Source organism: Delphinapterus leucas, chromosome 12, assembly GCF_059928025.1.
Source record: "Delphinapterus leucas isolate spDelLeu-1000000601 "Yukka" chromosome 12, BTC_Dleu_Yukka2, whole genome shotgun sequence".
NCBI lineage: Eukaryota > Metazoa > Chordata > Mammalia > Artiodactyla > Monodontidae > Delphinapterus > Delphinapterus leucas.
In genome coordinates, this window is record NC_143140.1 from 43331416 (window position 1) to 43353421 (window position 22006).

Below are 22006 nucleotides of genomic sequence, written 5' to 3' on the forward strand. Positions count from 1 at the left end.
GGCTTATAATGCTATAAACTTCCCTCTTAGAACTCGTTTGGCTGCATCCCATTGATTTTGGATCATTTTTTCCATTTTCATTTGTCTCCAGGTATTTTTAAATTTCCTCTTTAACAGTGACCCCCCCCACCCCGTTGTTTAGTAGCATATTGTTTAGCCTCCATGTGTTTGTTTTTTGCAGTTTTTTTCTTGTAGTTGCTGTCTAATCTCATATTGTTGTGGTTGGAAAAGATGCTTGATGTGATTTTAATCTTCTTAAATTTAGTCAGACGTGTTTTGTGGCTTAGCATGATCCTGGAGAATGTTCCATGTGCACCTGAAAAGGATGTGTATTCTGCTGCTTTTGGGTGGAATGTTCTTAAAGTCCATCTGATCTAATGTGTCATTTAAAGCCAGTATCTCCTTAATGATTTTCTGTCTGGAATATCTATCCACTAATGTAAGTAGAGTATTAAAGTTCCCTGTTATTGTTTTACTCTCGACTTCTCCCTTATGTCTGTCAATATTTGCCGTGTACATTTAGGTGCTCCTATGTTGGGTGCATAAATAACTTTAAAAATTTTATTTTATATGATAGTTGATTTACAGTGTTAGTCCCAGGTGTACAGCAAAGTGATTCATTTATACATATACATATATCCATTCTTTTTCAGATTCTTTTCCCATATAAGTTATTACAGAATATGAGGAGAGTTTCCTGTGCTATACATTAGGTCCTTGTTGATTATCTATTTTATATATAGTAGTGTGTATTTGTTAATCCCAAACTTCTAATTTATCCCTGCCACCACACACCTTTCCCCTCTGGTAACCATAAGTTTGATTTTGAGATCTGTGAATCTGCTTCTGTTTTGTAAACAAGTTCATTTGTATCATTTTTTGGGGGTTCCACATATGAGTGATATCATATTGATATTTGTCTGTCTGACTTACTGCACTGACAATCTGTAGGTCCATCCATGTTGCTGCAAATGGCATTATTTCATTCTTTTTTATGGATGAGTAATATTCCATTGTATATATGTACCACATCGTCTTTATCCATTCCTCTGTGGATGGACAACTAGGTTGCTTCTGTGTTTTGGCTATTGTAAGTAGTGCCACAGTGAACACTGGGGTGCATGTATCTCTTCGAATTATGGTTCTCTCCAGACATATGCCCAGGAGTGTAATTGCTGGATCATATCATAGTTCTATTTTAGTTTTTTAAGGAACCTCCATACTGATCTCCATGGTGGTTGTACAATTTATATTCCCACCAACAGTGTAGGAGGGTTCCCTTTTCTCCTGGGTGCATAAATATTTATGAATGTTATATCCTCTTCTTGTATTGACCCCTTTATCATATGTAATGCTCTTCTTTGTCTTTTGTTACAAACTTTGTCTAAATCTATTTTGTCTGAGTATTGCTACCCCAGCTTCCTTTTTGTTTCCATTTGCATAGAATATCTTTTTCCATCCCCTTACTTTCAGTCTGTGTCTGTCTTTGGATCTGAAGTGAGTCTCTTGTAGGCAGCATATAGTTGGGTCTTATTTTATTATCCATTTCAGCCATTCTATCTTTTGATTGGACCATTTGGTCCATTTACGTTTAAATTAATTGTTGATAGGTATGTACTTACTGCCATTTAAAAAACTGTTTTATGTAGTTTTTGTAGTTCTTTTTTGCTCTCTTCCCTTGTGATGTAATGACTATACTTAGTGTTATGTTTGGATTACTTTCTCATTTTTGCTTGTGTATCTACTATTGATTTTTGGTTTTGGTTATCAGGAGGCTCATACATAACCACCTATATATCTTTGCGATTAAGATGATGATCTCTTAAGTTTGAACGCTTTCTAATAATCTTGCATTTATATTCCCCCTGCCATATTTAATGTTTTGATGTCACATCTTAAAACTTTTTGTTTTGTGTATCAACTTAACTACTGTTGTGAATATAGATGATTTTACTACTTTGTCTTTTAAACTTCTTACTGACTTTGTAAGTAGCTGATCTACTATCTTTAGGTTTACCTTTACTAATGAGTTTTTTTTCCTTTCGTAATTTTCATATTTCTAGTTGTGGTCTTTTTTTTTCCACTTAGAGAAGGCCTTTTAACATTGCTTCTGGAGCCAGGGAAGTTCCCTTATAAGTAACTAGTTGCTTTTCTCTTGCTCCTTCTAAGAGTCTCTGTGTCTGGGTGTGGACCTCTTTGGGTTCATCTTATTTGGGACTCTCTGTGTTTCCTCAACCTAGATGTTTGTTTCCTTTCCCAGGTTAGGGAAGTTTTCAGCTGTTTATTCAGATAAGTTCTCTGCCCCTCTCTCTGTTCTCCTTCTTGGTCCCCTAAAATGTGAATATTAGTTTGCTTGATGTTGTCTCAGAGGTCTCTTAAGCTATCCTCATTTTTTAGAATTGTTTTTTCTGTTCAGCTTGGATGATTTTCACTATTCTGTTTTCCAGGTCTCTGATCCATTCCTCTGTATCATCTAATCTATTGTTGATTCCTACTAGTACATTTCTTATTTCAGTTATTGTATTCTTCACCTCTTTTTGGCTCTTCTTTATATTTTCTAACTTTCTGTTAAATGTCTCATTGTCTTCATCTATTCTTCTCCTGAGTTTGTTGAGCATCTTTGTAATCATTACCTGAACTCTTTATTGGATAAGATTACTTATCTCCACTTTGCTTAGTTCTTTTTCTGGGGTTTTATCTTGCTCCTTAGTTTAAGAACATAGTTCTGTCTTCTAATTTTGCCTAATTCTCTGTGTTTATTTCTGTGTATTAGGTAGGTTGGTTATGTTTTCTGAGCTTGGATAAGTATCCTTAATATAGGTGATATCCTGTAGGGCCCAGCAGCAGACTTCCCTCTGGTGACAAGAGTTACATGCTCTAGGGGTGCCTCCTATGTAGGCTGCACGGGCCCTTCTGTTGTGGCAGGGCCAACTACTTTGGGCATGCTGATAGGCAAGGTCTGATCTCTGCATGACCAGAGCTGGTGCCAGTCTGCTGGTGGTGGAGTACTAACAGCCAGAGAGAGGATCCAGAATGGTGCTTGTCAGCACCAGTGTCCCTGTGGTAGAAAGAGTTCCCCAAAATGTCTGCCACCAGCACCTGTGTCCCCAGTAGGAGTCCCAGTTGCCTCCTGCCCCTCTGGGAGGCTCTTCAAGGTTAGCAAGGGAATCTGACCAGGCTCCTTTCAAATGACTGCCTCTGTGCCAGGACTCAGAGCATGTGAGATTTTGTGTGCACCCTTTGAGAGTGGAGTCTCTGTTTCCCACAGCCCTCTGGCTCTCATCAAAGTAAGCCCCGCTGGCCTTCAGAGCCAGAATGTTCTAGGGGCTCATTTTCCTGGTGTAGGACCTCTGGACTGGGGAGCCTGATGTGGGTCTCAAACCCCTCTCTCCTTGGGAAGGAACTCAGCAATTGTGATTATCCTCCCATTTGTGGTTTGCTTGCCCGAGGTTGTGGGTCTTGACTATACTGTGCATCTGTCCCTCCTTACCCATCTCATTGTGGTTCCTTCTTTATATCTTTGGTTGTGGAAAATCTTTTCTATTAGTCTTCAGGTTGTTCTCATACATAGCTGTTCTGTAAATAGTTGTAATTTGGGTGTGCCCGTGGAAGGAAGTGAGCTCAGGGTTTTTCCTACTTTGCCATCTCGGCCACATCTCTACCCTTTCCAAATTTAAACAAATTATTTGGACATATATATATTTTACCTCCCTGGGAAAATGTTTTTTCCAAGACTATATTCCATTGGGGTAAAGAAGTAATAAGGACAGGAATTCAGGTTTTGACACAAGTCAGTAAATTTCAAAGACAAGGAAACGGAGTGAATGTGACAAGATCCCCTGACAACAGTGGACTGAAAGCTAAAAATGGTCACATGTGCTTTTTAGGTTGAGTCTATTTGTGCTCTTCTCCATTTGTACAATGGCCCCTCGTATCCTAATGACACTGGATGGTAGGACCCAGCAAGCAAAGTTCAGGACCACTATAAATGTTCATTACAATGTTAAGTACTGTTGAGAGACGAAAAGAAAAGTAAAAATTCATTAACTACCAAAAATGAGGAAAATCCACTTAGAGGCAGTGCCACATAGAGATTAAAAGAGCAGAATCTAAAGCCACGGTGCTAAGCATCAACCCCAGCACTACCATCGCACTAGCAAGCTACTCAACCTCTCAGTGCCCCAGTGTCCTCCTCTGTAAAATGGGGATAATACCTGCCCCCAACTCCCAGGCCATGTGCATGTCAAGGGCTCAGCGCTGAGCCTGGCAAGGTGCTCAGCAAGGGTGAACTATTTCATGACTATGAAGCTGTGGATCCATCTTTGCATGTACCTCATTTTCCTTCATGACTTATTTCTCTGAACCCACAGCATCTAGCATCCCATGGCATAGGTATTCAACAAATGTTTAGTGGTGATCACAGCTTACAAGTTCTGGGTAACACAGTCAGAGGTGTGTTATTAGGCTCAGTCATGTGCTGACTGAACCCTAGAGACCTGTGGGTCCAGTCTGTGGGGAGCGGGAGAGGGAAGGGTAAGAATTGCGGTCCAGTCCGGTAGAGCTCAGAACAGGGAGGAGGAAGGGCTTTTCAGGCTATGATGAGTTGAGTCAGTAGTTGTGTCTTCAAATGTCATTAATTAGATGCCCAAATACAAATGGGTTTTGCTTTTTCTGTACCACTGCTCCTATCCATGAGCCAAAGTAAATCAGAGTATCTGAAAACTCCAAGAGTTAACTAGTAAAGTACAATGAATAAAAAACCCAGTTCTCACCTACTAAGAGGCCCCCATTTGAACCTCCATTAATAGTCAGCCTCTTGGGAGATGTGTACCCTTCCTTGATAAGATATTCAGCAGCACACTGGAAGTCATCAAAGCAGTTTTGTTTGTTGGCCAAGATACCACCTACAATGTGCCAAAGTGAAAGATAGTTAATTAAGAAAACAGAAAAAAAAAAAATCACATTTTAACCTAAGGGGAATTTCAAATGATGATAGGGCATTGTTTCAACTACTGATCAACTTAAACACAATGGACTACCACTACATTTAGAAAAATGCCTCAATTTAAATTTTGTTACGCATTGTGGAGATCCATCATCAGTGCCACAACTGCTAATCCATATGGTGCCTTTGTATTTTTCTAAAAAGGCAAGTGCCCCAAAGGGAAGAGATGATCTGTTATGATGTCAGACAACCATGAGAATGAAAATGTGAAAGCATGTCAACAAAAAGAACCTGTGTCTTGGGAGGAGCTGGACTCAAAACTGACCCAAGACCCAGAGCAGAGTCCAGTCCTCGAGTTCCACACAGCACGTTCCAATGGGGATGAGTGCACTGCCCCCTCCCTGGGAAGATGAAAGTGCTCTGCGCGGACTTCCCTGGTGGTGCAGTGGTTAAGAATCTGCCTGCCAGTTCAGGGGACACGGGTTCGATCCCTGGCCCAGGAAGATCCCACATGCCGCAGAGCAACTAAGCCCGTGCGCCACAGCTACTGAGCTTGCGCTCTAGAGCCCAAGCCACAACTACTGAAGTCTGCACTCCGCAACAAGAGAAGCCACCGCAATGAGCAGCCTGCACACCGCAATGAGCAGCCTGCACACCGCAATGAAGGGTAGCCCCTGCTCACCAGAACTAGAGAAAAGCCCGTGCGCAGCAACGAAGACTCAACGCAGCCAAAAATAAAATTAATTAATTAATTAAAAAAAAAAAAAGAAAGTGCTCTGTGCAGAGAGGTGCACTTCTCACCCCTCCTCTCTGCCGGAGTCTGAGGTGGGGACGTGATTACGAGAAGGGAGCTCTCTGACTTTGCCCACGGGCACTTAAAGAACTTAGGTAAATTAGGTGGGGACGTGGTGCTGCACAGAGCAGCCCATTAGTTTCTCTAAGCTTGAATGAAGAGGATCTCAAGCATCTCCTCAGAGAATCTGGGCTTTCTCATCTAGAAGCCATTCCAGTGTAGAGCCAAACAAAGAAACTACTTAAAGAGGGGAACATTTGTAAGGCCTTGTAATATCCAAAAGTAAAGGCCAAAAGTCAAAGTCATGCCCGCAAAGGAACGGATGTCTGAAATAACTGCCGATGAAATGAACAAAAAGCAGACATAGATCTAATTAGATATTTGAGATTAACCATTTTTGCAGAAATTCAATTAAAGATGAAGCAGCGCTACTGAAGAAATTTTTTCAGAAGAAATTTTTTCATATCAAAACATATTATTAAGATTTTAATAAGAAAGTATTGGTGAATTAAGATGGCTAGGATTACTTCGTTTCCAGGAATAATAATATTTTGAAGAGCATTAAATTCTAAACTCAATTAACAGAATGAAATCTAGATTTATCGAGGTTCAGTATGCTAGGGTCTAACTAGAAAAGTTCCATTTCAGGCCCTTTCACTGCCTAAATTAGGAGAAAGTTTAATGATCAGTCTAAACAGAGGTAATCAACTTTTAGCTTCAGTAAAGCTACAAATTCCCCCACCCCCCAAGACTTCTGGATAATAACTTGGTTATAATTAATACAGAGATGAGAGAGTTGACCAAGACCAAGGGCACTCTTCCCTACCAAAGCATGGTGGACACCTGAGGACCAGAGGAATTCTATGGCGAAGAACTTGGGTTCTTTGAAGAGAAGGCCGCTGGGTCAGGAGTCCGTGCAGGTGGGTGTTTAAGTGTGTACATTAAACATTTTTAACCAGGAAATTGGGTGAGTCAAGGGGTCCAGACTTAGCATATGGATTTGGGATGTACATCCAACATAAGGTGTGTAGAGAGTTTACTTTTATTCCCCCTTTCTTAGTCATCTCTTACTATCACAGTAAGATATCACTATGATTTTAGTGTAATTAAACTCTAATATCAGGTCCAAGTCAAAATTATACAATGAATTCTATGCTGTTTCAAATACAGTGACAATCAATAAAGCCTTCAAGGATGACACCTGGCAGCAGCTGGCCCAACGACGGCTGGCAGGCTGGGGGCCCATGTGTTCATTAGGGACACTCACTCTTGCTAAGATGCTCAAATAGTTTGCTGTCTGACATCAGTCCTTGGGGTCCATGCTGAAGACCGAGGATTTAGGCTTGGGCCTTTCCTGCCTCCCGACATCTAACAGGTACTTATGAAAAAAGCTCTTTACAGATCTACCCTCATCTTTGCTGATCTGATCGATGCAGAAAACCAGAGCCTTGGCCTTAGGAGGTAGAGAAGAACAAGTGGGTGTACGGATCCAAAGGGTGGTCTCGGATGCTCCTGCTGCGGGAGAAGAGCCTCCTCGCCATGTGCTGCTGGCCAAGCCTGAGCCCTGGGGGCTGCCCTCGTGCCTGCAGACTGTCTTACACAGGACGCCTGATGTTGAGAGGGGAGAAGCAGGGAGCCGGTGGGAGTGAAGGGGCTTCCCACACCCTCCTCCCACAAACACAGGAATAAGGTAAGGGAAGAATATCTTCTTCAAGTTATTGGTTATGCATTCCAGATACACAAACGCCTGGGAGACGGGGTGTGCTCCGTATAGAGAGAAAAGGAAGAGATGGGGCTTTAAAAATAAAGATTGCCGTAATTTTTTTTTTAAAGAATGATAATCTGGGGAATAAAGTTGAATATAGGAGCAGTTTCCTCAATCAACTAGAATACATGCTTCAGGAGGCCAGAGAACAGGGACTGAACCGTTAAAACCAGAAAAGAAAAATGACTGTGTTCTTGTGTTTATCTAGCACGTGCAGGTTTTATTAGAGTCCCAGCAGCAACACTAGGAGGATGCTATTTCTTAGCAACGTTGGGAAGATCAGAGAAAACAAGCAAAAGATGCCCGAACTGGGACTAGGAAAGCTCTGTTTTAGAGTGCTCTTTTCTTTTAAGAGAAAATGGCCTGTTTTTGCAGTCTGTTTTGAGATAGCCAATAATGCTAAACAGTAAAAGCCAGGCTAACAGGAGGAGACACAATAAATACCAAAAGTATCCCCCAGACTCACTTCTGACAGTGATAGATAAAAATGTACCCTATACATTGCTAAAAAAACAAAACAAAAAAACAAACTGATTATGGTATGTAGGAGATGCTTCTGAAAAAGGTGTCCTTCATTAAAATAGACTGCAAAGGAAAATAAACTGAAAAGACTGAGCTGTTTAAATTGAAAGGGGGAATGGTGTCTGCAATGTGTTTGGAAGCATCCTTTTCTGCCCCTAATCCCCTCGGCTTGGGCTATGCCATATTTGCGTTTCTGCAGAGAAAATACTTCACCTTTATGCCACGTCTCTCCGTACTCCCCACCTCCTCTGATGTTGGCCACTGCAAGGACACCACCCATGTGTCTCACAAAGATGAGCCTGGACACACTGAGAAATGGTAAAAACAGTTAACCTGCCACTACCTGTGCCCAGTGAGGGCTGCTGTCCTCCTCCACCACACCTGCACCTGCACCCGCCCACATAGCCCTGAAGATGCTCCGCACGTGCTGTCATCTACATGGAAGCCCAGTACTTTTACATTGCTCGGTTTAAGTGAAATGTTATAACTTCTGACTAGTGATTAACTGCAAAGCTCATACATTTTCAGGAGCATTCAGTATACCTCATTTTAAACAACTGTCTTGGCAACCAAAATACTGCCACCCACGTGACACAGCCCTGGTATGAATGGTGCTGTGCTTGTTACACACCCGGTAAAAGCCCCTGCTACCATCTCTCCCAGTATCTCTCTCCAAATTGTTCAAGTTGGAAAAAAGAAAGTTCCTTCTGAAATATGAATTTTAAACAGATTTTACAGAAATTTAGACGTCAAAACTACGTGTGAGAGAGGCAGAGGAGATCAGGCACACGGACCAGAAAATAAGAACGGAGTGCCCAGGGCTAGAGAATGTTTTCTAGAAATAAACAGAAGAAACTATAGCACAAAGCTTCTTTAGAGAGTTTGGATTTTATGTTTCTTCCTTCTCGTTCCACTCTGACCCTAACAGTACTGAGTGAGGTTATTTTTCTGTTTGCTGTTAACTAAAATTAATTTTGCTTTGAGAACTATGTCTGAAATTTATTCACTCTTCCTTTTAGTAACTGGGGAAGCTGTGGGCTTCTGCAACCTGAGGCTCAAGATGGTCTGGCTGCTAATTTCCTGGATGTTGAAGGTCAGAGGAAAGGAGAGTTTGAGGTAGGTAATCAGACCATACACCCATGTGGTCCTCTCGTCAACATTTTTCCTATACCTCGGATGGTCTCTACTGAAACTACCAGCATATCCTCTGGTTCAGGGAAGAAAATGGTGTAAGGACACTTCCTTACTCGTCTCACTTCTCAACACAGAGCAAGGCTTAACGAATACTCGTTGCACAAATGAACAAAGGTAAGATCTGCTCAGGAATCAGTGTTGTTTTGATCCAGGTTCCCCCGTGGGGACCAAGGGGATGGGGCTCCGGTGCAGAGGCAGTAGACCAGTCTCTGGTTTCTCCTCACTGTCCGGAGAAGATCAGATGCACGCTGAAGTTCCGAGGTGCCACGCTTACCTGTAGTTGGGTGTGATAGATATGTTGAAGCCGCCGTAGCCGTATAGGAAAGCGGGATGAGAGGCATCCAGTTTTATGCCCTTTTTATGCACGATGAACATTGGAATCTTTGTACCATCCTTGCTAGGGTAGAAAATCTAGAACAAAAGAAAGCAGAACAGCTAGATGTAGCATTCCTGAGTAAACACTTGCATGCTTCTACATGGGGAACGGTCAGGTAGTAAATGCTTCAAGCTGTTGAGCAGCACAGTGAAAACCCAGCACCACTAAGGGGCTAGTTGATGGTGAAGCATATTTCAGTTTTTATGGAGACAGTGTGGAGTAGTGAATACAGGGAGACTTGACTTTGAATACTTCTTCCACTCTCAGAAGCTAGGTGACCCCTGGCAAGTCTGTCCTCACTCAGCTTTAGTTGTTTTTTTTTTTTGCGGTACACGGGCCTCTCACTGCTGTGGCCTCTCCCGTTGGGGAGCACAGGCTCCGGACGTGCAGGCCCAGCGGCCATGGCTCACGGGCCCAGCCGCTCCGCGGCATGTGGTATCTTCCCGGACCGGGGCACGAACCCGTGTCCCCTGCATCGGCAGGCGGACTCTCAACCACTGCGCCACCAGGGGAAGCCCCTCAGCTTTAGTTCTTTATCCCTAAAATGTGGCCACCGTGCCCACCTCTTAGGGTCTCCACGAGGCCCATATAAGAGAACAGGCATTCAGCTCTCTGCTCCCGAGCACCCCTCCCAGCAGCGGAAACTCAGATTTGGCTCTTCTGCCAAACAATCCAATCTAGGAAGACTGTTTTTCTAGGAAAGACATTTCATATTCAACTTCCTCTCTAAATGTTAAGACACTCAACCCCTCTTCATTTTCCTAGGTTCAACTATTAATTAAATGTTAGCAACAGCAAAACGTATGTTAGCTTTAGAGAGTAGATAAGGAGCAACATAGAAATCCTATTGTTTCTGATTAAACAAAGACATTTTCTCCAGGATTGATAATTAAGGCTCATCAAACCTTCCTGAATCTGGTAAGTTCAGTTCACATTTCTAGATTCAGTACTTTTTGGATAAAAGGAATAAGAGAAAAAGGATTAGAAAGAGAACATGAAATGTTATTCAAACGGTAAGCCACAGAATAAGCACCAAGTCACCCAAACCTGATAATGGCTTCTTCCAGACAGACAATCTGTAAATAGCTTTCTCTGGTCAAATGTGGTATCTTTATCCCAAATGACACCTGGAAAGTGCCCCAGCTTAGAAATGTCTTGCTGACCTCACACGTCACAGCCAGGGACATAAACCTCTACAGGTAGTGTGACTCGGAGCCATATTCTATCCAAAGCTTTTTAAGGTAGCAGTTCTATCGTGGAAAGTGTCCACAAAGTCCTTGGGAATAAACAGTGGGGGGCGGGCAGGGGAGAGGGGGGGAGGCGAGGCAGATTTGGAGAAAGGCACTACATGGCCATCATTAATGCCTGCGAGTCTGGTCGTTTTTTGAAACCTACCAAGGAACAGTATAACAAGCATTGGCTTCTGACTCTGGAGAGAAACACTGAGATATATGTAAAGTTGACTGTTTAGGAATTATGAGAATACATGGCAGAGTTCAAAGTTATCAGAGGAGACAGGGTTTTAGTTAGAGTTATTTAGTGCCGGTTAGGAGCCACTAATAGAGAGTTTACTGTGCGGGCGGTACAAGCAAATGCAGAGTAAGGGGTACAGGCGACGGCTGGGGCTAATGAGCTAAAACCCAGGCCCTCAGGTAGGCGCGTTCTAACCACAGAGGAGACTGTGGGGGCGGCTGGGCAGGGGAGCAAACTGTCTCACACGATTCTGCCCTAACTGAATCATCTGCTTAAAAAATAGCGTCGTCGTCCCCCCCCCCCCGCCCCCGCTACCTCCCGACTTCCCACCTATCCTCAAATCCCAGCCCCGGCACCTAATCCCTCTCCAGCCTGGCTGAGCCCTCCTCAGGCAACTCCCCTTCTGCGTCCTACTCTTCACCCGGTCAGCTGGACTGGTGCACTTCTGTCCCTACTAAGCTGACCCTCAGAGCCTCCTGTTTGCAAAGTGCTCTGTCTTCTTGCTTCGGGGCAACGTGGCTTCCTCCTCTGGCACTGCTTTGCTTGCTACCACCACCTGTAGGATTTCCAGTGCCTGCACCTTGGTCTGCAATGCTCCCATCTGGCTCCAGGACAGAGAGGTATCCTTGTGGAATACAGTCAAAAGCACAAAGGCCCCCTTATGCCCATAGCTGCAAAAATACACCCAAGTTTTAAGTTGGTATAGTTGAGGTGTTAAAATAACACCACCGTGAACGCTGTCCAGAAGTGAAAGGGCACTGTGAGCGTGACTACAATAGAATCATCTTCAGGACAACTCCTTAAAAGAAGGCTATTGCAGACTTGAAATAAACATACACACTTAACATATATAAAGACTTTATCAAATCTCCATATATACGCACAGAGCAATGTTTACGCCACTTCCACTGATCGAGTGGCAACTGATGGCAATAAACCTTAACCTGCCCGCAACAGACGGGCAGACTGGCTCCTGGGTCTTTTGATACCTATGGAAGGAATCCATGTGGACAGTTTGGAAACAGACATTAAAAATAGCCCAGCTAGTTCCCATTATGCTCTTTCCATTCCTTTGACTTTACTGAAACTTGATTTCCTCTTGAAGCCACTTCTTCAAGACTTTTCTTTGAGAGGCTTTGTGGGTAAGTAAGTTTCTTTCTAGATTTGCCTGGTAAGGAAGAAAAGTCAGCACACTCCTTGTTTCCACTTGCTTCCCAAACGTGGCCAAACCAAAAAGCTCCACTTCATAATCTACACTAGTGGTTCTTGAACCTTATGGGTTGGGCCTAAGCATCTGTGATAAACATGTTAACGATGCAGTTTCCTAGGCTTCATTCCCAGAAATTCTGATCCCACAAGTATGAGGTGGATGACCAAACCTTCAGATTTAGCACATCTCCTAGCTGTTTCCATTGTTTTCTATTTTCTTCCATTCCCAACACCACCCATTTGCATCCCCTACTTTTTGTATCTGGCCTTTCCTATCTGCATGGGGGCCACCTGCTTGGAGTTCTGGAAAAACCTTCTGCCAACTTCACTCAACCCTCTGAACCCCAGAGAAAGAAGGAGCATTCATTGCTTACTAAGTCCACTACTACCACACTCTTCTGATTACCACAACGTTTTCTTTTTGTATTGTCTCCCTTTCCTTGGCGTACAAACAGACTCAAATTTCTCCTATCCTACATAACAACAACAACAACGCCCCCAATCTCTTGTACCGCCATGCCTGTCCCTCAAACTAAATTTCCACCTCCTGCTTCCTTCCCGATCAAACATATCGACAGTAACCTACACCCACAGCTCACACTTGCCTGCCTCGTTCAGTCCTATCCTCACCACTGCCCTTTCAAAGGGCAGTGATGAATTTTCTTGTCTTTGCCCCTCCATCCCTACCTCTACCCTGGTGGTATAGATCCTTCCAAACTTTTCCGCATGCTTATAGAGACACATCTGTTTACACGTATTCACATACACAGGTTATTATTAAAAGGCAATACACAGAATCAGGCCAGTATTGGGATAAAACTTAGTCGGCTTCTCCCCACTCAGCTACCTAATGTGGAATTCCTTCCAGGTAAAGATACCCAGATTTACCTCATTTAACAAAGTGGCTGCCTCGTACTTCATCGTATGAAAGTACACAAACTTTTTTTTTTTTTTTTTCTTTTTTGCGGTACGCCGGCCTCTCACTGTTGTGGCCTCTCCCGCCGTGGAGCACAGGCTCCGGATGCGCAGGCCCAGCGGCCATGGCTCACGGGCCCAGCCGCTCCGCGGCACGTGGGATCCTTCTGGACCGGGGCACGAACCCATGTCCCCTGCATCGGCAGGCGGACTCTCAACCACTGCGCCACCAAGGAAGCCTGAAAGTACACAAACTTATTTAACTATTTGCTCACCAAAGGCTATTCAGACTACTCTTTTTCTGTTATCAACAATGATTGATGGAATAAATCCCTTTTACACAAATCTTATATACTCATGCCATGATTTCTATAGGGTATGTTCTTAGACATGAGATTGCTAAATCAAAGTGTATGTGCATTTAAAAATTCAACAGAGGCGTTAGAGCCAAGATGGCAAATAGGAGGATGTGGAGTTCACCTCTCCCCACAAGTACATCAAGAACACATCTACAAATGAAACGATTCTCACAGAGCACCTGCTGAACACTAGCAGAGGACCTCAGACACCTAAAAGGACAAGAAAAATCCCCACACAACTGGGTAGGATGAAAGAAAGAGAAAAAAGAGGAAACGGGATGTGACCTGCACCCCTGGCGGGGGGCAGCTATAGGAGAGGAAAGGTTCCTGCACTCAGGGAAGCCCCCTCACCGGTGGCAGGGGGATCAGCTGGGACAGAGAGGGAGCTTCTGGGATTCGGAGGAGTGCAGGAAGCAGTCTGTGGCAGGCAAGACAGAGTAAGACCCACGTGGATGGTCCGTACTGTACAGATGGCCAAAAAGCACATGAAAAGATGCTCAACATCACTAATTATTAGAGAACTGCAAATCAGAACTACAATGAGGTATCCACCTCATTGGTAGGAATGTAAATTGGTACAACCATCATGGAGAACAGTATGGAGGTTCCTTAAAAAACTAAAAACAGAGCTACCATATGACCCAGTAATCGCACTCCTGGGCATATTATCTGGAGAAAACCATAATTCGAAAAGATACGTGCACCCCAAAGTTCACTGCAACACTATTTACAATAGCTAGGACATGGAAGCAACTTAAGTGCCCATCGACAGAGGAATGGATAAAGAAGATGTGCCACATATATACAATGAAATATTACTCAGCCATAAAAACGAATGAAATAATGCCATCTGCAGCAACACGGATGGACCAAGAGATTGTCACACTGAGTGAAAGCAGAGAGAGAAGGACAAATATACTATGGCTTGTATGTGAAATCTAAAGAAATGGTACAAATGAACTTATTTATAAATAAAAATAGAGTTACAGATGTAGAAAACAATCTTATGGTTACGGGGGGAAACAGGGAGGAGGGATCAATGGGGAGATTGGGAATGACGTATGCACACTACGATATATAAAATAGATAATGAATAAGGACCTACTGTCTAGCACAGGGAACTACTCAATACTATGTAATGACATATGGGAAAATCTAAAAAAGGGTGGTTATGTGTATAACTGATTGACTGTGCTACACAGCAGAAAGTAACATTGTAAATCAACTCCACTCCAATAAAAACACTCAGTAGATTCTGACAAATAATTCTCTAAGAATGGTGTATCAACTTAAGCTCCTAATGACAATATTACCCAAGTGTCAATTTCTTATTAGCAGTGGGCATTAAGATGGATTTTAATTTCTGCTAGTGTAATAGGCAAACATTACCATCTCACCAGTTTTAAGACTCAGTTTTTAAATTAGCAAAGATTTTCATCTGTTAATTGGTCATTTTGTATCTCTTCCTCAGAAAACAAAGTGTGCCCACGCTTTCAGTGTGTTTTACCTTTCTGATTAGTTAACAGAAACTCTTCTTACATTAAGGACATTTACCTTTCTTTCTGTCATATATTTTGTTTGTATTTCCTCCCAGCCTGTTTTTAAACTTTCTTTGTGGTATCTTGAATATATTTACATAGCACATATACAGATAGGACTCCCTCACCCCAAGTTGTAAAAATATTTGTCTATATTTTCCTTTTGAATTTTTACATTTATGGTTATCCAAATGAAGTTTCTTTTTACATATGATCTGGTATCTAACTACTTTTCCCCAAATAGCCAACTATTATACACCATTTACTAAAGAATCATTCTTTTTCCCATTTTTCAGAAATGCCATTTTTGAATTGGTTTCTTCCCAGGCCTCATCTGTTTCGATCCCTATCTCGCAGCTGCTTCTTTGGCTTCCTGGGTGCAGTATTTCTCTAATTCTCTTTCAACCTTCCTAACTGATCCCATTACTAGCTCTTCTTCCTGCTGCCAAATGCTACTGTTTTGCAGTTTTCTATACTTGGTCTTCTCTTTTCTCTCTGCAAATGCCCCATTTGCCATCTCAGAGAGTTCCAATAAACTACTCCTTGCTAAGGACCTTCACGCCCACATTTGCAGGTCCCTGTTGAGGGGCTGGTTAGAAAGGCCCTCAGGTTGCTCCACTCTGAGGGCTGTGATGTCACACGGTGGGTGGCCCGTCTACATCTGCAAGCCAACGTGCTCTAGGTGTACCTTGTACAGGCTCCCTTACTTCACTCTCTCCTCAGCCACCCAACTGCCAACTCTCAGAATCACATCTTGTGCCAAGGACCCCACGCCCAGGCATCACTCGGCCACTTCAATTCTCAGGCCTCTCCTCACGCATGTGTGCTGGTGACCCTGCTCAGGACTCTCTGCCACACTAGCCTCAAACCCACCTGGTCTCCCTGACTCCTCTCACTGGCTAAAGTGAAGCGGTGGTAGGAGCAGTGGCGCCTCAAACTATTATTAGTAACACACAACAACCATAATATATTTTATCTATTTATATGATACAGAAGCCGTTACTGCTTGATGAGGAGGTGACTGCTGAAGCTTGAACCCATGGGCTGTTTTCAATAGTTTATTGCTACACCGCCACCCAGGTTCAAGCTAAAAAGCAAAAAGACTTTTCGCCCTCGTAATTGTGACCAATTGAGAGCGAGCTGACAATACACATCCGTTCATTTTGAGTGTCCACTGTGGGCACAGACCTTTGATGGGATGCCAAAGCCTTTATTGGGACCCTTAACGGACAGGACAACAAAGTGCTCCCACGGGATCCAGCAGGCACCCACTTGAGTAACAGAAAAAGTCTGTCCGTCATCTAGGTCCAACAGCTCATCATGTGAGGCTGACGGGCCCCGTCTACCCCATTCCTGTCAGCAGCAGAGCAAACGGTCCGTGCGATAGGTCCAGTCCAACCAGGAGCCTGTGACACCAGTGTCAGCACCAGGTCTTTCCCCCGGCACGCCCGTCCACCTTCACCGACACAAGCACCACCGAAGAATTTAAGACAGCGCGTCTTTGGAAGCACCCGTGAGACCACATGAGAGGGACTATTTTATCGTGTTTTGATATGCAACCTTCATCAGGGACACCACAGATGAAAAATAAACATCACGACGGCGATTCAAAGCCTCAGTTAGTTCTAGACATTAGTAAGCCAACCAGATTGATCAAACACTGACTTTAGAATGTTTCCTGCCTTAATTCCGTGTTCCTCCCCTTTAAAACTTAGGTACTTCATTTTGTAGACTCTCACAGCAGCATAACAATGTTAGTCCACATTCAGCACAACAAGGCGATCAGGAAGCACACCCTCTGGGAAGCCCACGCTGTATCTCCATAGAGGACAGAGATGGGTATTTTCAAGTAGTTGTGTGACTGTTCCACCTGGGAAAGAAAGCTGGTGTCAGCTCTTCCTCAGCCCTGGGGAATCAAGATGATCATCCCAAATTCTGGGTATTTAAAATGTTTCAGGGATTTCCCTGGTGGCCCAGTGGTTAAGAATCTGCCTGCCAATGCAGGGGACATGGGTTCGAGTCCTGGTCTGGGAAGAACCCACATGCCGTGGAGCAACTAAGCCCGTGTGCCACAACTACTGAGCATGTGCTCTAGAGCCTGCAAGCCACGACTACAGAGCCCACATGCCACAAATACTGAAGCCCACGCACCTAGAGACCATGCTCTGCAAGAAGACAAGCCACTGCAATGAGAAGCCTGCGAACCGCAACAGAATAGCCCCCGCTCGCTGCAACTAGAGAAAGCCCGTGTGCAGCAATGAAGACCCAATGCACAAAAAATAAAAATAAAGATACAAGGAGAGAATGTCACTCTGGGACAGATACAAGGAGAGAATGTCACTCTGGGACCTCACCTAGCTGGTCACCCTCTCTTATTTTAGAAACGAGAAACCCAAGATCCATAAAGGTAACTGCCAGGTAACACTGCTAGCTTACATAAAATTAACACCAAGCCCCTGGTCCAGAGTTTTTTCTACCCTATTAGAAAGTAATTCACTTCAAGCTATTACTTCCTTGTAAGCATCTTTACTGGGTGTAATTATGCAAAATTTTGCAAACGTTAGAAACTTTGACATAGAGTTAATATATTCTCCCCACCCCCACCCCAAGACAATGATCACTGGCCTCTAGGGCATCCAGGGGACAAGTATTCTGGCCAAGATACTACGCTTTCTTCGCTTTTTTGTTTTCGTTACCCTCTTGAAAAGGAGACTCATTCAAGCATGTCAAAAGCCATATTCCGGATACAGGAGTTATTACTTATCGTTATTTCTTAAAGCAGAATGGGTCTGCTTAGAAAGACGATCCTTCTCTAAACAGTCATCAGTGTTTCCACCTCGAGGACAGAGTATTAAAAGAATAATAAAAATCCCACTATATCCTGCCATGCCATTCTACTAAAAAAATTCAGTTTCAATAGTATTCTTAAAAGGCACCATTCACTTCAGAAATGAAACAAAAAATGCTTGAGAGAATCATAAGAAAAACTAACCCCAACTTGATAAGTAATCAGTTTAAAGCATCTTCTAATTTTGCACATTTAAAACCATTATCCTAACGAATGACTGACCGATCCCTGATCTGCATCCTTTAAATTAAAACTCTTGAGGAAAAGAGAGAAAAGGTTTATATAAGTCCAAAATGTCAGAAATGACCATCCCTATTGTCCGCATGACTGTGCCGAGGCATCACCAAATATCAAGTGGTCTTTCTCTGGATATGCATGTATATCTGTATGCATGTCCAGCTGATCTGTATGCATGTCCAGCTGTCATGTGAATCTGGCTTCATACAGATGAAATAAAAACATCTTCCTTTATGGGCTTCCCTGGTGGCGCAGTGGTTGAGAGTCCGCCTGCCGATGCAGGGGACACGGGTTCGTGCCCCGGTCCGGGAAGATCCCACATGCCGCGGAGCGGCTGGGCCCGTGAGCCATGGCCACTGAGACTGCGCGTCCGGAGCCTGTGCTCCGCAACGGGAGAGGCCACAACAGTGAGAGGCCCGTGTACCGCTAAAAAAAAAAAAATCTTCCTTTAAAGGAAAAAGAGGAGCAAGTGAACATAACAAACCAAGGGAACATTACTGTCCTTCGAGAGAATGACATCAGTTATGAAAAGATCAGCTCTCTCTGCTGAAATGATTACTTTTCTGGAGATAATAATACATTTAGTAATAAAATCAGTTTTGCTAACACATTTGAACATGTGAGACCATTTAAGTTCCCCAAACAATCTTCAGCCCCACAGTTAATCTGATTCAGACTTGGTCCTCTCTGAGGCAAATGCCAGGACTCTCGTTATCACGGGTAACAGGATGTGCTCGTCCACGCAAGGTGAAGGAAAACGGTAAAGGGCAAGCCCTTTGCAGAGAGGAATGTCTGGTGAGGGCGACTCCTGCCTAATTTTAGAGCCTGACGGGTTGAAAGGAGAATGTTCATAAAGGGCGCTGAGCTTCCCTTCCCATCAGACTTGACAGAGCCCCTTGTGTGGCCTGTGCTAAGGATGGCAGACACATGTGATGAGGAGCAGAGCTGCTCAGAAATTCCGTGCTCAATGCAAACAGGGAACAGGACATTCCATCACCCACAGAACTGGGCAGAAGGCAACCTCTGTGCCCCCATTAGCTCGTAAAACAAGTATACGAAGAACTTCGGGAGGCGCTGCACATTTCTGAGCTGTGCTTACGTTAAAAATACTAGCCTGTTTCAGATACAAGGAAGGTTGTAACCCTATCTCTTTTCTAGACTTTTAACTTTGGAGGAGTGGGGGAGAGTTTAAGGGTCACCTTTGGGCAGAAAATATAAAGGGAAGTGTTTATTTCAGATTGTTTTAGTCTGCTTTCCAAAGGATGGCTGGACATTTTTGTAACACTGGAGATTTAAAAAAACTCCTGTGGGGCACCTCAATGACAGCGAAGTCGGTCTATTTAAAAAATCTGTTTTAATTTTTGGGACATTTCTTGAGCACCAACGATGTGCTAAGTGCTATATGCATAGTCTCTGCAGAAATGCACCGGCTCTCAAAGGCTCAGCCATCTGTTCTTTGGAATAATAAACCTATTCCCAGTCTCAAACTGTGCAGCAAGAAGTGAAATAGAAAGTGGAAGGTTCTGAACATGAGGAAAGAAAGCCAGTGGTACAGACACAAGTGGAACATGGCACTTTCATGAGTTTTTAGAGTTTAGAGGTATTCATGTATTTTAAGGTAGAAAGACATAAGGGGCTATGATGAATAAATATGACTTGATTGTGAAACATAAAAGCCACCGTCAGTTCCACTGCCCCGATTTCCTTGTGGTCAAGGCAAACACACAATCAGACATTTTCATAAAAGTGAAGGACCTACTTACTATATGCAGAGGTTCAGAGAAAGCAGCTTTTGTTTATTAACAGGCACTGTTTCTGAGGTGCTCTCTAAGAATGCATACATTGCCCTGTAATGAGGCTCACCACAGTGGGCTTTTAGGCTGCACGTGGAATGCACGTGTGTCTGTTTTGTTCTTCATGAAAACAGCATGATGAGTCCAACCTCAGGTCGCTATGAGCCCTGCACTGTGTGCATTCAGTAAACATTTGTTTATGAATTTTTGTTGACTGAATAAATGAGTTAGAATTACATATTAAACACTCTCTTTCCGATCCCACAAATTCCTATACACCACCCAGCCTCAGTTCCTGAGGCTCAGAGTCATCTTGGATGCCTCTCACATGTCATCTTATCTAGCCCTGCCTATCCACATGGTGGCCTTGTCTCCTAACAGGACTCTTGCTTCCAATCTTTGGATACTTGTTACCAGATTAATCTCCCCGCAATCAAAAAAAATCTTCCTTTTAATCTAGGTCATTCCCCTACTGAAAACATGCAATGCCTCCCCATTTTCTACAAAATGAAGTCCACGTTTGAGACCAGCAATGGAGACTCTACTCTCCGCCTTCAACATCTGTGAATCCTTCCCAACTACCTTCTCCAGTGAAACTGCCATTTCACATCTCCAGACCCTGGTTCCCACGTCACATGCCTGAATAAAGTATGACTGAAAAGAAACAAATCATCGGCCCTTAGGAATGCACTTATTTGACTCCCATCTACTCCTACCCAATGCAGGCATCCCCAGAGCTACATCTCAGGCAGGTTCAACCTTTGCTTGGATATTTCTAGTAATGAGAAAGAAATTTACAACAAGACAAATGGCAGGTCATTTCATTTTGGAACTTCCTTAATTGTTACAAAGTTCTTCTCTACCTGAAAAAGTCAAAGTAACTGAAAATACAGGGAACAAAAGTTATCCAAGGCTCTGGAGACAGAACCTAGTAATAGTAAATTCCTATATAAGTTAACTATCGACTAAAGTTTCCATACATTTAAAAACAAATATTAAAATGCCTGCCACTTAGTTTCTATATTTTTCACAATAGAGTTTTCCTCAGTCCTTACTTTGGTCACAATATACAGTATTTATTTTACTTGATTTGTTTAAAACACTTACATAGTTTTTCCCATGTACCAAATACTACTCTAAGAGCGTTATAAATATTCCCTCATTTTAATTCACACTTTATACCATGAATACTGCCATTTTTTAGGGAAGTCACTTTGACACAGAAAAGTAACTAGTCCAAAACATATATCTCATAAGTGATAGAGTCAGGATTTGAACCTGGGCTGTCTGACTCCAGACTCCATGCTGTTAGCCCCTGTAAACAAGGGATCAGCAAATCCTCTGGCCCCTCCCCCAGGGGATCCTCTTGAACCCTCAATGGCACAACTATTGCACCATCATGCATCCCCCTCTTGGGGCCGTGCATCAATTTACATCTATACCTAATACAGTGCCCAGAGGACAGTAGGCACTTAGAAAATGAATGCTGGACAAATGCGTTAGTGAATGCTCAAACTGGACCCCATGCTTCAATCAAACATAAGAAAAAGTATTTTAAGTGGCAGTTCATTAAAAGAAATCCTCAACAAAATATTACCAAACCAAATCCAACAATATATTGAATTGGAATTTATTCTAGGGATGCAAGGATGGTTCAACACCCACAAATCAGTCAATGCGATATACCACATTAACAAAATGAAGGGTTAAAAATCTTATGCAGAAAAAGCACTTGACAAAATTCAACATGTATTTATGATAAAAACTCTCAACAAAGCAGGTATAGAGGGAACATACCTCAACATAATAAAGGCTATATACGATAAGCCTAGAGCTAACAACATACTCAATGGGGAAAAGCTGAAAGCCCTTCTCTAAGGTCAGGAACAAGACAAGGATATCCTCTCTTGCCACTAATTACTCACCACAGTATTGCAAGTCCTAGCCTGAGCAACTAGGCAAGAAAAAGGAGTAAGTATCCATATTGGAAAGGAAGAAGTAAAACTGTCACTATTTGCAGAAGACACGATATCATATAT

The 22006-nt window shown here is 43.1% G+C and overlaps 1 protein-coding gene across 1 annotated transcript in view; it reads right to left on the bottom strand.

Annotated features, from left to right (window-relative positions):
- PREP (prolyl endopeptidase) overlaps window positions 1–22006 on the bottom strand; it is a 136714-nt gene that overhangs the window by 10678 nt on the left and 104030 nt on the right. Inside the window, exons 11-13 of the mRNA XM_022553380.3 lie at window positions 9494–9630; window positions 8239–8333; window positions 4773–4904 (exon numbers count right to left, since the gene is read on the bottom strand). Of these exons, the coding sequence (XP_022409088.1) occupies window positions 4773–4904; window positions 8239–8333; window positions 9494–9630 (364 nt within the window). The remainder of the gene's footprint in view (window positions 1–4772; window positions 4905–8238; window positions 8334–9493; window positions 9631–22006) is intronic.